Source organism: Scleropages formosus, chromosome 9 (assembly GCF_900964775.1).
Source record: "Scleropages formosus chromosome 9, fSclFor1.1, whole genome shotgun sequence".
NCBI classification, from domain to species: domain Eukaryota; kingdom Metazoa; phylum Chordata; class Actinopteri; order Osteoglossiformes; family Osteoglossidae; genus Scleropages; species Scleropages formosus.
In genome coordinates, this window is record NC_041814.1 from 7,625,137 (window position 1) to 7,639,435 (window position 14,299).

Here is a 14,299-nt window from a genome sequence, read left to right on the forward strand (position 1 = left end):
AAAGGAAAATTGTGTAACGGTAGCATGGCAGTGCAGGTATATGGAAATATAATATTTAGAGTGTTTTATGCTTTTTTCTTAAGTCTGACATATACCTGCATCAGAATTGTTTCCCGACTATTCATGCATTGTCAACAACCGCTTGTCCCAAGCAGGGCTGTGGCGAGCCGGACCCTAGCCCGGCAACACAGGGCGCAAGACCAAGAGGACACAGCCAGGACAGGACGGCCGTGCACCCCAACGGGGCTCGAACCCCAGAGCCACCACACCACCACGCCCCCCCCATTTGCTGACTAGATAATGCTAAAAGCCAGATTAATAAATCATCATGAATCCTGAAATATAATAAAAACTGGTAATGTGACCTGTTTACATGCCCATCATTCATGACTATATATTAAGCTTTTCAAGACTGTTCCTTACTTTTCATGAAATTCAGTAAAATAATGGAAGTATCTGGAAGTCAGGCAAATGCCTACTCCCAATATATGGCTTTTATTTTTCCCATTTGTCTTGTTAAATTATTTTCTTTGAAAAATTCTTTATCGGAAACCTACCAATTAGTGACAATTGCAACCACTACATTACATATGTTTGCATAACTGTATGCATACAATTGTGTGTGGACTACACTGGTATATAACAATGAAGACAATATGCGTCGTGGTAATTTTGCAGCAAATTTAAGCCTAACCATATCTTGTGCTTGCACTAGTCTGCAGCTGTAGAATACAAACAGCTAATTGAAATCTGTATGTCTTGCTTGCACTTTGTAGTGCTGTTGACTGTGGAGCTCTCTTTCTTCCTGTGAAGATAGGCCACCTGGTTGGAGTCCAGTTTGGTCTGTACCGTACTAATCAATCAGTCACAGCATACGTAGGGGAACATGTACTTTCTTGTTTCCTCCTTCACCCACCCAACTGCTCTGCCCGTGACCCCATTTGTGATGTTAATAAGTCACACACTCCACTGGTTGCTGAATCCCTGACTCGAGCTTGCTTTTGATTGCGGGAGTGTAAGGAAGGGTGCAAGTCGCCTCTTATGCAGTGCTCCAAGTGAACTTCACCAGCCTCCACCTCATTCATACCGAGAAAATGTTTAATATAACAAAGGCTCGTAGTACTCAACTTTGCCCCATCACATCTCCATCACCCTCTTCTTCTGGCACAGATTGCACTACCTTAAAGGCAGCCCCCTAAAAAAAGTATTTTGATTAACCCTTTTTATTTCTTTCATCAAGCGCATGTCTTCTGAAAGTTGTGGCTCTACTCCTACTTAAATACATCGCTGTCCCCAGGGCCCCCAGATTGTGGCTGGGTGTGTGGTGGCGGTACTTTGAAACTAGCGACATCTGAGGTTTCCTTCCAGCTTTCCATTTTTATAGCAGGCAGAGCTCTAATTTCCACCCAGATTGCCACTGATGGGTGCCCCTGGCCTTCAAGTTTCCAAGTGTCCCCACCGGTTTTACTTGTACCTTTCAATTAGCCACTGATTCAGACCAGAGAGCGACTGTGACTTGTTATCCAAACAATTGCTTCATTTGAGTCACAAAGGCCAGAATTTTTATGTGCTCCAGACACGACAGCTGTGCTTTTGGAATACTAGTCTCAGCTGCTTTATTGCTGGTGAAAAACAACAATTTTGACAAAGGAACATTCAAGGTGTCCCATAATCTGCAACATATGCTTCAAATACAAATTATGCCTGTGAATGTGCTGCTATCAGAAGTGGTCTTCAGCATCAATGAAAGGAGGAAGGAGGCAATGACAACTCTGTCTATAAATAAAGCATAACCTGGAGAGCACCATGCAAATCATCTGGGTTAATATGAAGACTGGGGAAAAAATAATTTTGCAGGAGAACCCGGTGCTTTTCTAAAGGAAATTCTCCTATTAGAGAGTACAGCTGACTGGTCAACATAGGTCTTCTGGAAATAGGCAACTTTATGGAACAAAAGTAATTATTACAGATAAATGAATGCAGTTGTTGCTTTCGCAGTTTTAACAGCAGTTACAAATGCTGTGTCTTCTAGTTTTACATGAAATGCAATGTGTGAGGCTTCAGGGTTTTTTTTGTCTCACTGTCTTATTTACAAAATACTATCTCCACTGAAACAGGAAGAGTATTAGCACAAAAACAGGAAGTGTTGTGGTTTTTTACATGATCATCGTGGGTTTATTTTCATTTTAACTTCCATTTCCTACACATGCAAAAGTGTTCCACTGCATCAGGGAAACGGGTGACACCTCTTAACTGTGGGAGGAAAAGAAACTGGGATTCCTGTGAATGGGTTCTGTTGAGATCCACACTTATTTTCTCTGGGGGCATGAAAATACGCAAAACACTGACAAAGTATTTTGGGGGATTTAAGGCTGCTATCTCAGCAAGCATGGAAATCTCTTCAAACTGAATTCCCCTGATGGGGGAATTGAACATCTGCAGTATTTCAGTAGCAGTGGTTCATAATCCAGGAAAGAACCCTATCTTCCAATACCCAAACTTGAAATTTTAAGTACATTTTTTTTGGAAATTGAGCAAGGGAGTATATATAATTCCCTGCATCAAGTACTGGACAATTATAATAAGAAATGAATTTGTCTTGGTGGCAAAATGTGAAAAATACAGTCTGCGTTGACTGCTGTTTAAGTGTTAAGGAGTGATCTCAAACCATTCTTCAGTTTGTTCTGGAAAAATATTGCTTTTTTTCCCCCCACATTATTAAGTAGGAATCTCGGTATTGGATGGTTATTGTGACCATGGATGCTATGTGACTGTTTGTGGCAGAAATATGAATATGTCAAAATAATTATCCAAGATGAGGTCACAGGAGTCCATTCCCGGTTAATGTCTGTTTAATTTTTTTGCTTCTTCTCTTTGTGATCTGCTGTGGTTTGAGTCCTGCTTGGGGTGCTTTGCGATGGACTGGCATCCCATCTTGGGTGTGTTCCCTCCTCCTCCATCCCGCCTTGCGTCCTGTGTTACTGGGTTAGGCTCCGGCTTGCCGCGACCCCGCTTGGGATGAGCGGTTTCAGACAATGTGTGTGTGTGTGTATGTGTGTTTGTGTCTTTGTGATCTGGTTGCCAATTTCACTGAGTTTCTGAGTAAATCAAATAGAATGTAAATCATGGCAGAAGTGTTTAATCTACTGTGAAAAACCTTGTCATGTCATTATGAAGCTGGATAAAAAAGTTGCACTATCCAGTACTGGTTATAGTCTACAGACTGATCCCATGGGTGCAGGACACACACATTTCAGAACCGCTTGTCCCGTACGGGGTCGCGGGGAACCGGAGCCTACCCCGTAACACAGGGCGTAAGGCCGGAGGGGGAGGGGACACACCCAGGACGGGACGCCAGTCCGTCGCAAGGCACCCCAAGCGGGACTCGAACCCCAGACCCACCGGAGAGCAGGACCGTGGTCCAACCCACTGGGTGCAGGACTACACTATTTATTCTTTTCTTTTGCTTTCATTTCTTTCTATGGAAAAAAATGTAATTTCCATTTCAATGCCAGTAATAAAATTCTGTGTGCAGTCCAAACAAATAAGTCATATACAGTAGATGTGTTGATGTCACCTATTCCCTGTCAATAGCTTATCAAGCATCAATGACAAAACAATAAACATGGATGGATACATGTAAGATCCAGATGATGCCTACATAACAGCAACAGTCGGTTTATCTTTCTAAATATGCATCATGCAAACGTACAAATTATATAAACCTTCTCAGCATAAAATTCCAGACTGCGGAGTAGGCAAACGCGATACGCTGATTTTTGAAATTACATCATTAAAGATGGTCAATATATTATACCCTCAGTGGTTCTTGGGGGAAGGACTTTGCAGGCCTCATTTTTATTCTTTTGTTTTATGCTACAAACAGATTGCAGGTATGAAGCCCAGGACCAGCAGTGTGCTTATTTGCTGTGGGACTGGGGTTCAGTGGCTTGGGTGAAGATGAAAGGGGGTGGGGAGGGGGTATTTGAGCCTGTAATTTCAACTTCATCTCTCCGCTCTGGGGTCTGCCACAGCCACACCACAGACAGCCTGCAATGGCGTCTGCACGCTGCACCCTAAAATGCATTGGGATGCCTGTGTGAAGTCGAGTATACCAGCCTTGAGAGACCAAGGCAATTATTCTGGCAAAGAGGGGAGGATCTGAAAGAACACATTTCACTGTTTAGTTTATTTTAAAAGCAATGGCCAACAAAAAATCTATCTTGGGCTTCTTTTAACCACACTCTGAAGGGACCACTCCTTATGGTTTAAATATAGCCTTGGACTTCTAAAAATAGCCATCCCGCTGTACTATTAATAGCAGAGTGTATGAACACTGTTCTGTCAGCAAGCCTGAATGAGGCTGAGCAATTGGTACTGTGAAAATAAAGGCCTTCTGTTCCTGTTTTCTATTTTTTCTCCTGGCTTGACGTCAGTTTTCTCTCGTATGCATGGCTCCAGACGGCAGCAGTCCTGTTGAATACAGCCTACTGCAGGGGCAACTTTTGAAAGACACTCATGAAGACAGCTATTGTGCCTTGGTTCTGGGCCACAGGGCACCACATATATTTTTCCATGGTTTTATGGAGAGATTATTTACACACAGCTCAACACTGCCAACCGCTTCCCCATACAATGGCCTTTGTTAACATACCTCTCGTGCTCTTTTTAACACACCTGTTTCCTTTCTGATCCCGGATTGTTCCATACCTTTTTTGTAGTTGAAACAACTCTCCCACACCTACGCCTCTCCTTTTTCTTCTCTGAGGAACAGAAGAATTTTTGATTCTTGTCCGTTGCCCTTGGCTGGTCCCTCTGTGAAGTGTGGAAGGTGTTGCACAGAGGATGCACAGGTGTGGAAACAACTTGGGTCACTGTGACCATCCAAAAAATTGAATCTTATGCTGAAACTTGGTCAAAAAAGTTTTTCTCTCACACTGGGTGAATGTGGACACTTAGTCATCAGTGAGGAACAAACTCGTGCTTTTCAGTGCTAAATGATCACAATTAGGTTAAAAATTAAAATGTTTATGAAAATTAAGCATGTTAATCACCCCCCCCATTCATTGTGTTCTGCACTGAATTGCAGAACGACACCATTGTTTATCAGAGAATTGTGACATGAGGCATTTGATAAACTAGTTTTAAGTAAACTAAGGGGTTGAGGATGAACATAAATATTTGGTGTATTACCAAGTCAGTTGCCAAGAGACCATTTCAAACACTGAATAGCAAACACCCCATTGGTAACTCATAGGTAAATTTCAGCCACTGATTAAATTCAATGTTTATGACAATGAGCAGGTCCACAGGACCTGGTGTAATATTTTATTCTTTTTTTAAAAACCTTCCCATATGTTTTTCTACTTAGTATTATCAGATATAGCTCTATTTGTTTACTGATCTCCAGTGGTTTTTGTCATGACCTTTTTCTTCTATACTGAATTGTCATGTACACTCCAGCTCTTAGAACACCCTGTACCCTCACATCTGCTATAAACCCATAATTATTGCTCACAATTTTCTCTGTCCCTAGTTTATAGCATTAAAATAAATGATTGATCCTGCAGTGATTAAAGTGCTCAAATTGCTGGTTAAATATGGGTATTCATTGGCTGCTCTGTTTTACAACATCTGCTTTATTTGGTTTTAGATTGCTGTGAAGCATCAGGTCATAAATCCTACATGGTGTTGTTTCATTTTTGTGGGTCTTATTTCTGTCGCCGGGGGGCGTGTTAGCATGGCAGGTTCAGCCGGTGCCCACTGTGTGGTGGGTCTGGGGTTCGAGCCCTGCTTTGGGTGCTTTGCGACGGACCAGCACCCGGTACTGGGTGTGTCACCTCCTCCTTGCGCCTTGTGTTGCCGAGTGAGGCTCCATCTCGCCGCAACTTCACTCAGAACAAGCGGTTGTTGACAGTGGATGGATTTTTGTTGCCTTTAGACTTGCATAGCAATCACTTTAAGGCATGGCAAAACTGGTTCACTCTTGGCCGGGGATTGGACGGGGCTAACAGAATTTTGTACCTTTGTGCAGACTTAGAAAGGCTGTCTAAAGAGTAGTTGCCTCAAAGCTAGAGAGCTGAAGCATGAGATGCTGCCCAAGCAAAGTCGATGTATATTTGTATGCTAGTGGGCGTTTCCTGTAAGTACTGCAGCTTTTTCCCACATCCCAAACACATTCTTTTCATGTGAACTGATAACTCAGTTGTCTGTGATGTGTGGATGTGTGCGTCCTTCTTTACATACAGTACTGTGAAAAAATCTTAGGCACTTAGATGATTCACAAAAATATCTTTTTAGATGGTTTTTTAATGTCTTCTGCATCAGTCTCAATGGGAAAGAGCATATTTTAGATTTCCAAGCATTCCTTTTGCAAAAAGTTACATTATTGCAGAAAGGGTTTTGTATGTCGTTAAAGAAAGTACACACACACACACACACACACACACACACACACACACACACACACACACACGCACGCACTGTCTGAGACTGCTTGTCCTGAGCGGGGTTGTGGCAAACCGGTGCCAAACCCGGCAACACAGGGCGCAAGGCTGGAAAGGGAAGGGACGCCAGTCCATCGTAAGGCACCCCAAGCAGGACTCGACCCCCAGACCCACCAGAGAGCGAGACCCAACCAAGCCTGCCGCGACCCCACTCGGGACAAGTGCTTGTTGACGATGGATGGCTACTAAGCTTTGTTTATTAATTAATAGCATTATTTTTGGAAGCATTCTCACTTTACAGCTTTTTTTCCCCCCAACCAGGTGCCTAAAACTTTTGCACAGTACTGTATGTGAATGCACTGCAGCTGAGTGGAATCCTCATGTCTGCAGCATACATTACATTTACATTTATTTATTTAGCAGACACTTCTCTCCAAAGCAACTTCCAGTGAACTCTACGTAGTGTTATCAGCCCACACACCTTATTCACCAAGCCGGTGACTTACACTGCTAGATACACTACTTAATGGGTCACTCATCCATACACCAGTGGAACACACACTCTCTCTGTCACTTACACACTATGGGTGAACCTGAACAGCACGTCTTTGGACTGTGGGAGGAAACCAGAGCACCCGAAAGAAACCCACGTAGACACGGGGATAACGTGCAAACTCCACACAGACTGAGCAGGGATCGAACCCACGTCCTCTCGCACCACACATACCGCCTTATTCCCTGTATTTCCAGAAGCCGTCAAAAGCACAAGATGGAAACCCATTAAACGTTCCAGTTGCCCCAGTTTGAAAAGGGAAATTGACTTTATTGAGCTTCAAAATCTGTGGAAACTGGAAGCTCTTATCACTGGACATTACTGATATTATAAGCAATGCATGGCCGCATAAAGGCTTAGGCGTGTTTGTGATTGATTTTGGTTGATTTTGGCTTTTACTGCGAATAATATACGAAACTGAAGAGTGTCTTGCTGTGATCAGGTCCGTTCTCCAGATGTGTGAGAAATTACGTTCGTATAATATTGTGAGAGCAACACAGTGTATTTCTCAAGTCGTCTGAGACGCCCTGCAGCTGTATAATCAAGCGCCTCGTAGTCTTGTCGATTACAGCCTCTGGAAAATACTGACACTGGGCTTTACTGCCGTGAATCGTGTACAGAATTTGTCAGTTATTGTTTAACTCGGACAAACATGGCATTCTCTGGCCGGACAAACGGAGCCAGATTCTATCCGCGTTCCTTCATCCTTCCTTGCCCTGCTCTGCTGCAGTATTAAATTTACCTTTCCTTTTCAAAGGAAGTGAGAGAATGACAAATATTGAATATACAGTCCATCATGGACAAGGATCACAGAAAAGGATGGAAAAGGCGCAGTATTATATATTAATCACATGTACTGCACTGCATGTGGTTAATACTGCGCCTTTTCCATCCTTTTCTGTTCTGACAGTGATGAATATGGCGTTTTTCTGCCGTCTCATAGTACGAAATATAATTAAAACGGTAAACCTTAAAAGTATTTTTTTCATTCTAAACGGCTTACTAATGTTAGCGATGGAGCACTGGCGTTGCAACCTTACTATTCTTAGGTGTGCCATAAAAAGCGGTCTCTACAGCAAACCTCTAAATTATTCATACTTGCGAGCGAATGGCCGGACGGGCGAAACAAGCCTAATATGGTCAATGACGTTTCCGGAGGTTCCCCGATCGTCTCCAGTCAGGTAAAAGGAGATATTCGATTGGCGGGAGGAAATAATGACATAATAACCCGCGGTGAACTCTTCTTTGTTTCCATGGCGATATGACTTCGGCGTCTGATGTAGAATCTGCACTGCTACAGTCTGCGTAGACGTGCATGCTCTCTCTCATTGCTTTATTCTGGTCCCTCCGACCCGAAAAAAAAAAACATTTTATAGCAAAATGATACAGAACGGTTCTAAAATTGTTCTGATGAAATATGAAGTAATACCAATGATCGTGATAAGCAGCGATTCCGCGCTTTTGCTGGTTACTAATGCATCTGCGTAGTCTTGGTTCATGATCATCATTAACGCACAAAGGCTTGAAAATGATTGTCTAAAGCAATGAGAGCAGGAAATATTAGGTAACACACTCAGATAACTGAGCGTGCAATTATATACTGGAGCTAATAAAATGATGGCATATATCACTATCATGCTAAGAGAATGAAGAAGATGATTCTAATCTTATAACTACAAATTAGCTAATTCATTGAAACATTTACCCACTAAAGTGTAAAATGCATTGCTTTTTCCTCACTCTTAATACACATTCTAAGTAGGTGTAAAGCAGGTGAAAAGGTCAAGGCACAGAAGGGTGCCTCTGTTTTGCAGTAAAACCACAGAGTCAAGTTCTAGCCCATGAGATGTGTGTCTGAGGGAGAGAGAGACCAGGGCAGCTTCCTTGGATTCCTGTGCTAATCTGAGACAGGGAAACAGACAGAGGTTGGGGAAAGAGAGTTCTGGGCAGGCTGATGGATTTGCCTCGTGTGGTTTGTATTCAAAGGCCTGTTTGTCTGGTCGTCTAACTGCAGTTTCAGCATGTCGCCCTCAACCAATCCTTGTCTGCTGCCCTTGGAAATTTTACGATGGAAACGTATGCTTTTTCTGAGCAGCAAATGTTGGCACATGGAACTCTTTGTGTTGAGACCTACCACAGAGCAACAGTGAGAGGCATTAAGATCTTTGGTTATAGCTCAAAATGTTTAGCTGTTTTTTTTTCTTTTAAAAATATGTTTTTTTGTATCTTTGTTGCATGAAAAAAAATTACTACATTAGTGTTGAATGTACTAAATTATCCACTTCAGTCTCTAGCCAACCTGTAAAGAAACAATTCATATGAACTGATGTGTCATCATAATTAAATTTCAACATTGTGCTTTAATGGCACAATCTTGCTGTTGCTTGTTCTTCTGTTAAAGCCCTTCACAAAAACAAGCATCTTCTATTGTGAATCTGCAGCTACAGCTGTGTGGATTAAAGCCTGTAATATATCCAACTATGCCTTTTTATCTAAGGGTTGTGCTGTATTTCCTAATCAGCTATTAGTGATGGAAATGCCAACATGTTCATTCTTAACCTGCTCTTCCTCTCTGCTCCATCTTCTTCCATTTGACCATATCTCCCATTCCACATACTGAATCAGATTACTTGTTGAGCTTGTTTTGGTTTGTCCTTTAGTGGAAATGTATAATATGTCTGTGAGACTAGAGGTTGTTAAATCAATACCTCTTTAGCTTTGTTTAACTGAAAATAAAGATCCCGACATGATGACGTGGGTTACGGTGATGTCACATTGCCATGCACATAAGTTTTCTATGTATCACAGGTTTATACACAGACAAAAAACTATCACCCTCCTTGTTGACTTGCAGACTAGTCCATGGGATGCAGCTGCAGGAAAACATCACAAACTGACCATATGCTTGCAGCTGAATACACATCCTGTGTTGTAGGTGTAGTGCTGCAAGAGATTTAGTAAGCACAATGGAGTATCTCTCTGTTCAAACTGGTATGATGATTTGCATGTAGGACTGATATGGCACTCTGGAGTAAGCCTGCACATGGAAAATTGCTCTACTATGTGTGTTTTGCAGCTGAGCAAGTGGTGCTTGGTTCTGTGCAGAGACAAGCGGGTTGTGTCTCAGTTGTGCTGTAGGTAATACAAAGGTCATACCCATCAACCTGGGCAGCAACAGTGCCTTGTTTTACCAGCTGTCGAGGGAAAAGGGCTGTGAGAACATGGTCTGGAGCTGTCATCACCTCTTTTAGTTGGTAGAAGATGCAGTGTATCTGTGTGCACAGAGCGCCAGTCCCTGCAGCCTCCAGCCTTGTGGTCGACCGTGGTCGGAATGTAACATCTATAAACTTTCAATGCATTCACCGATTACCTGTGAAGAAATTCTGATTTTACGGTAGCTTCTGTAATGTTTACAAAAACACACAGGAGCCATAAATAGAACAGCCAAGAGAACTAAAATGTGCCCTAATGAACTTGCTGTGCTCCTGTTGATGCAATGCACTTTTTGTAGCGTTCCCTGAGACGTACGTCGCTTTGGAGAAAAGCGTCTGCTAAATGAATAAATGCGAATGCTGCTGGCATGTATGCAGCCTCCCTTTCTGCCTGCCAATTTAAACACAAATCCTGCGTCAATGGCCCCTGGAGCCTCTACTCCTCCCACTCAGCACAGACCTCGGTGTCACAGCAGGGCTGAGACATATAGTACATGACGCAGATGTGAGGACGCCAGGAAACAGCGGCCCCTCCTTCAGTTGCTAAACAGGGCCACTTAAAGAGAAGAGCCCTTTCCTCTTCACAGCATGCACATGTGTAACAGAGGACAACGCAACCCCATTTAGCCACATTCTACATGATGATGCTCCCACATGTGTTGAGCTTCTGCATATGTTGCACAAACGCCTAGTGTTTTGTCACCAGCGCTGGTCATTATTAAAAATGAATCAGAGCAGCAGAATAAGTCACCAGCTCCAAGGCTTGTCCAGGTTAGGCATTAACACAGGTTAACTTGGGACATTTAGAAAACCCCAAGGGCTCCAGTGGCATGCATTCCCGGTGCACACGGTTCCAGCTCCTGCATTAATAATATCCCTTTGCAGCAATGAACAACCACACACTTCTGAGACACAGGAAAGTTTCTTTTAAACAGAATCATTTATTTTGAGGAAAAAGTTGCAATTTGCAATACAGTAGTTGATTTGATACATTACCCTTCGTTTTAAATTATAAAACAGTATGAAATATTTTTGTTTCCACTGTTGGCTCAAAGTCCTTAGCCCATCTCTTAGGGCAATACAGATATGTTGTGCTGCACAACTATTAAGTAAAAGCATGGTATAAAGCGTCTAAGTGACTGCAGCGAGTCCTGCGCACTAGGCTGGCAAAACATGAACCACTAATCTTAACAATGATTTGCATTCAACATGAGCACGCTGTTCCACTTCAGTCTTTAAAGGGTGTTATGTGACCCAGTCCGAGTCTCCGCTTCTTCTACGAGCGAGAAACTAATCCGTCTCCCACGCCGCTGCCGCCCTCGGCCGTTCCGTCGCCCCGTGTGTCCCCTGGCCCAGCTGAAGGCTGCGGCGCTGCGCTGCTCCGCTCCGACACACGACCGCTTTTCTTTTCCTGCGACTCCCCCAGACGCGCCTCTGTTCCGTTCGACGGAGGAAGCGCCGCCAGACGCCCACGAAGCCGCGTCCCCTCGTCTCCGTCTCAACAGACACGCGCGTCGCCGCTTCCAGTTCCTGCGACATTCCTTCTCGAACGCCTCTCGCTTTTCCCCAAGATCGACGACTTCCATCGCTCACGGGCGCTCGCTGCTTCAGCGCTCCTGCAGGGCCAGGCAGGGAACCCACTGGTTGCGGCGGCGACTTTCCTGGCAGTAGCTGCTCACCTCCTTGAGAGCCTGGCATTTCAGGGAGTCGACGTGGGGAGCCTGCGGAGGAACAGGACGGAAAAGCTTAGAAAATGCCTGGAAGCACGAGGACATGCGCAGTGTGGTGCACGCTGGGGGGAGGGGGGCGGGGGAGCCTTCGCGCGTCACGAAGCGAGTCGGTACACGGCGCGTGGCAGAAGCGCGGCTGTGTGAGTCACAGCGCTGTGACTTACCGTGACGAGGATGCAGTGCAGATCCCTGGGCTCGTTGGCGTTGCTGTCGGCGGTGCTCGGCTCGCCAAGGACCTGTGCCAGGCGTCCCAAGCCCGACACGCGCAGGATGTTAATGTCGTTGTCGCAGCAGAAGGCTTGGATCAGAGTGAAGTGGATCTGCAGCGCGATGTCGTCCTCGTCCTCCTCATCCGTGGCCAAAACGCAGAGCACCACACTGTCCGGATCGCTGTGCGACACAAGAGCAAAAAGCCACATGAGCGCTGCAGCTCCGCTAAACGTGGGGTAAGCCCCCACCTTTATGACCTTTCCACTAAATGTCGCACATATATCAGCGCTTGTTTACCGAAAACAGCGCTAAGCTCTTTCCACTTTTACTTTAGGGAATGTTGCAAAATACTTACACATTCATGAGCTTGGCTGATTCATAAACCCCCACTGTGAGGCAGTCTTGTCGCTGCGCTGCGACCAGCAGTTCCTCCAAAGCTTGACCCACGTTCTCCATTCTGGAAAAACAAACACACACACACGCCGGTTACCGCTTGTACCAAGCGTGCAGTCAGCATCGTACTGTTACCGTATCACATACAACGATCGCTAGCAAAATCCTGCAGAACATGCACACACTAGACATCCTTCAGGTTACAATGTAGAGGTGCACTCCGCTGCACACTCAGAAGCCGCACGCGGATAAGCGATACTCACTTCTTCTCAGTGATGTTGCATCCAACGACTTCTTCCAGTGTCATGATGAATTGGAATATACTCCACAAACTGTAGGATAGACTCCAAAGTGTAAAATCCCCAGTCTGTCTGCAATCTTCTGTAGGTCGTATGCAAAGTAATAATCCAAACGCGTCTCCAGAGCTTTGATGGTATTGTACTTCTCCGTATCCTTTCAATCGTGCGGCGTCCCAGTGACTGTGGTGAGCAGCCGATACTCGGCGTCCTTTATTCACTTTCGCTATGGGCGTGGCTTACACCCCTGCGAATGACGCCTATTGGTCTCCGGTTTCTGGAACTACTCAGCCTTTTCTATGATTGGATCAGTCCGCCAACGCAGCTCCACACCTCACGTGGGTTTGGAGATTCCCCCTCAGCCCCCCCCTCCCCACCGACACCTTCGGATGCGGCTATGGACGTACTATTTATTTACTTAAAATTTGATCCCACATGATTTCTTAAAGCTATCACTACTTTACATTTGCAGTTTCAGCGAAGCTATCAAAGCAAATGACAAAATCGTTTTGAACCTAATGCACCATCCATGTGCGATTTTGAAACGTACTGATATCTTAAGTTAACGTGTAGCAGCAAGTGAATATGGAAAGCAACGTGGTGCGTGTTTATAACAGACTCTGCATTTCTTTGCAGATGCGTCTATGCATGGTCCCGATGCTGTGATCCACAGGTAGTAAATAATAGTAATAATAATAATAATAATAATAATAATAACTTTACATTTCCACAAGATGCAGACAACATGAATTTGCTAATATTCTGTAATCTACTTCCCGAATGTGACACACTGAGTATCACGTTGCTATGTTACCTGGAACTTTCATCACTGTACTCATCACTGACTGTGTCGCTGTTCTAATTCTACTGCATCCAATTATAGCGCTCCGCAGTCATAAGATCTGGAGCTGTTTACTAAAAACTACGAGGATCGTATTATGCCCATCTTTGTTAGGACATCAGCATGTTGTTGTTCATTTTATTTGATTTGCTTCCTCTGTTCCGCGCAACATTGTTGTACAATTAATGCAAAATGAAAGTATTCGTGAATTCCTTGATCAAACTGAGCGACCTGGTGAAAACACTTTGCAGTCTGATGTCGTTCGTTCGAAAAGTGAAGAAATCAGAACATGTGATATATTTTCTGTCGCGTGATATTTTTCGAAGGTTTTCTTTTTTTTTTTTTTTTTTCTTTCCACGGAGTTGGTAACGGGGAAAGAACGCCGCTTCGATCAGAAGCATAATTCAGAAGTCGCCCCATGCTGGGCTGCCTGCGTTATTACAGGAGCTAAAACATGTTGCAACACGCTGCAATCCGCCCGGTGCCGGTGCAGTGGACAGAGGCCGCTGTCATTGCATCGGCTACCATTGCAGCAGTATAAATAAAGTTACTCTTAGAACTGGACATCTATGCGTGTCTGAAATAGCTCAATCTACTCTGTAATGTATGTAGAATAGT

At 44.2% G+C, this 14,299-nt stretch overlaps 1 protein-coding gene across 1 annotated transcript; it reads right to left on the reverse strand.

Moving 5' to 3' along the window:
• Positions 1-11,132: 11,132 nt before the first annotated feature.
• On the reverse strand, positions 11,133-13,017 carry LOC108930538 (growth arrest and DNA damage-inducible protein GADD45 beta-like). Its single transcript, XM_018745823.2, has 4 exons — positions 12,808-13,017; positions 12,507-12,608; positions 12,106-12,331; positions 11,133-11,932 (listed from the first exon to the last, which is right to left on the reverse strand). Exons 1-4 carry the CDS (start codon positions 12,849-12,851, stop codon positions 11,819-11,821), a joined length of 486 nt encoding a protein of 161 aa, XP_018601339.2. The 5' UTR covers positions 12,852-13,017; the 3' UTR covers positions 11,133-11,818.
• Positions 13,018-14,299: the final 1,282 nt, after the last annotated feature.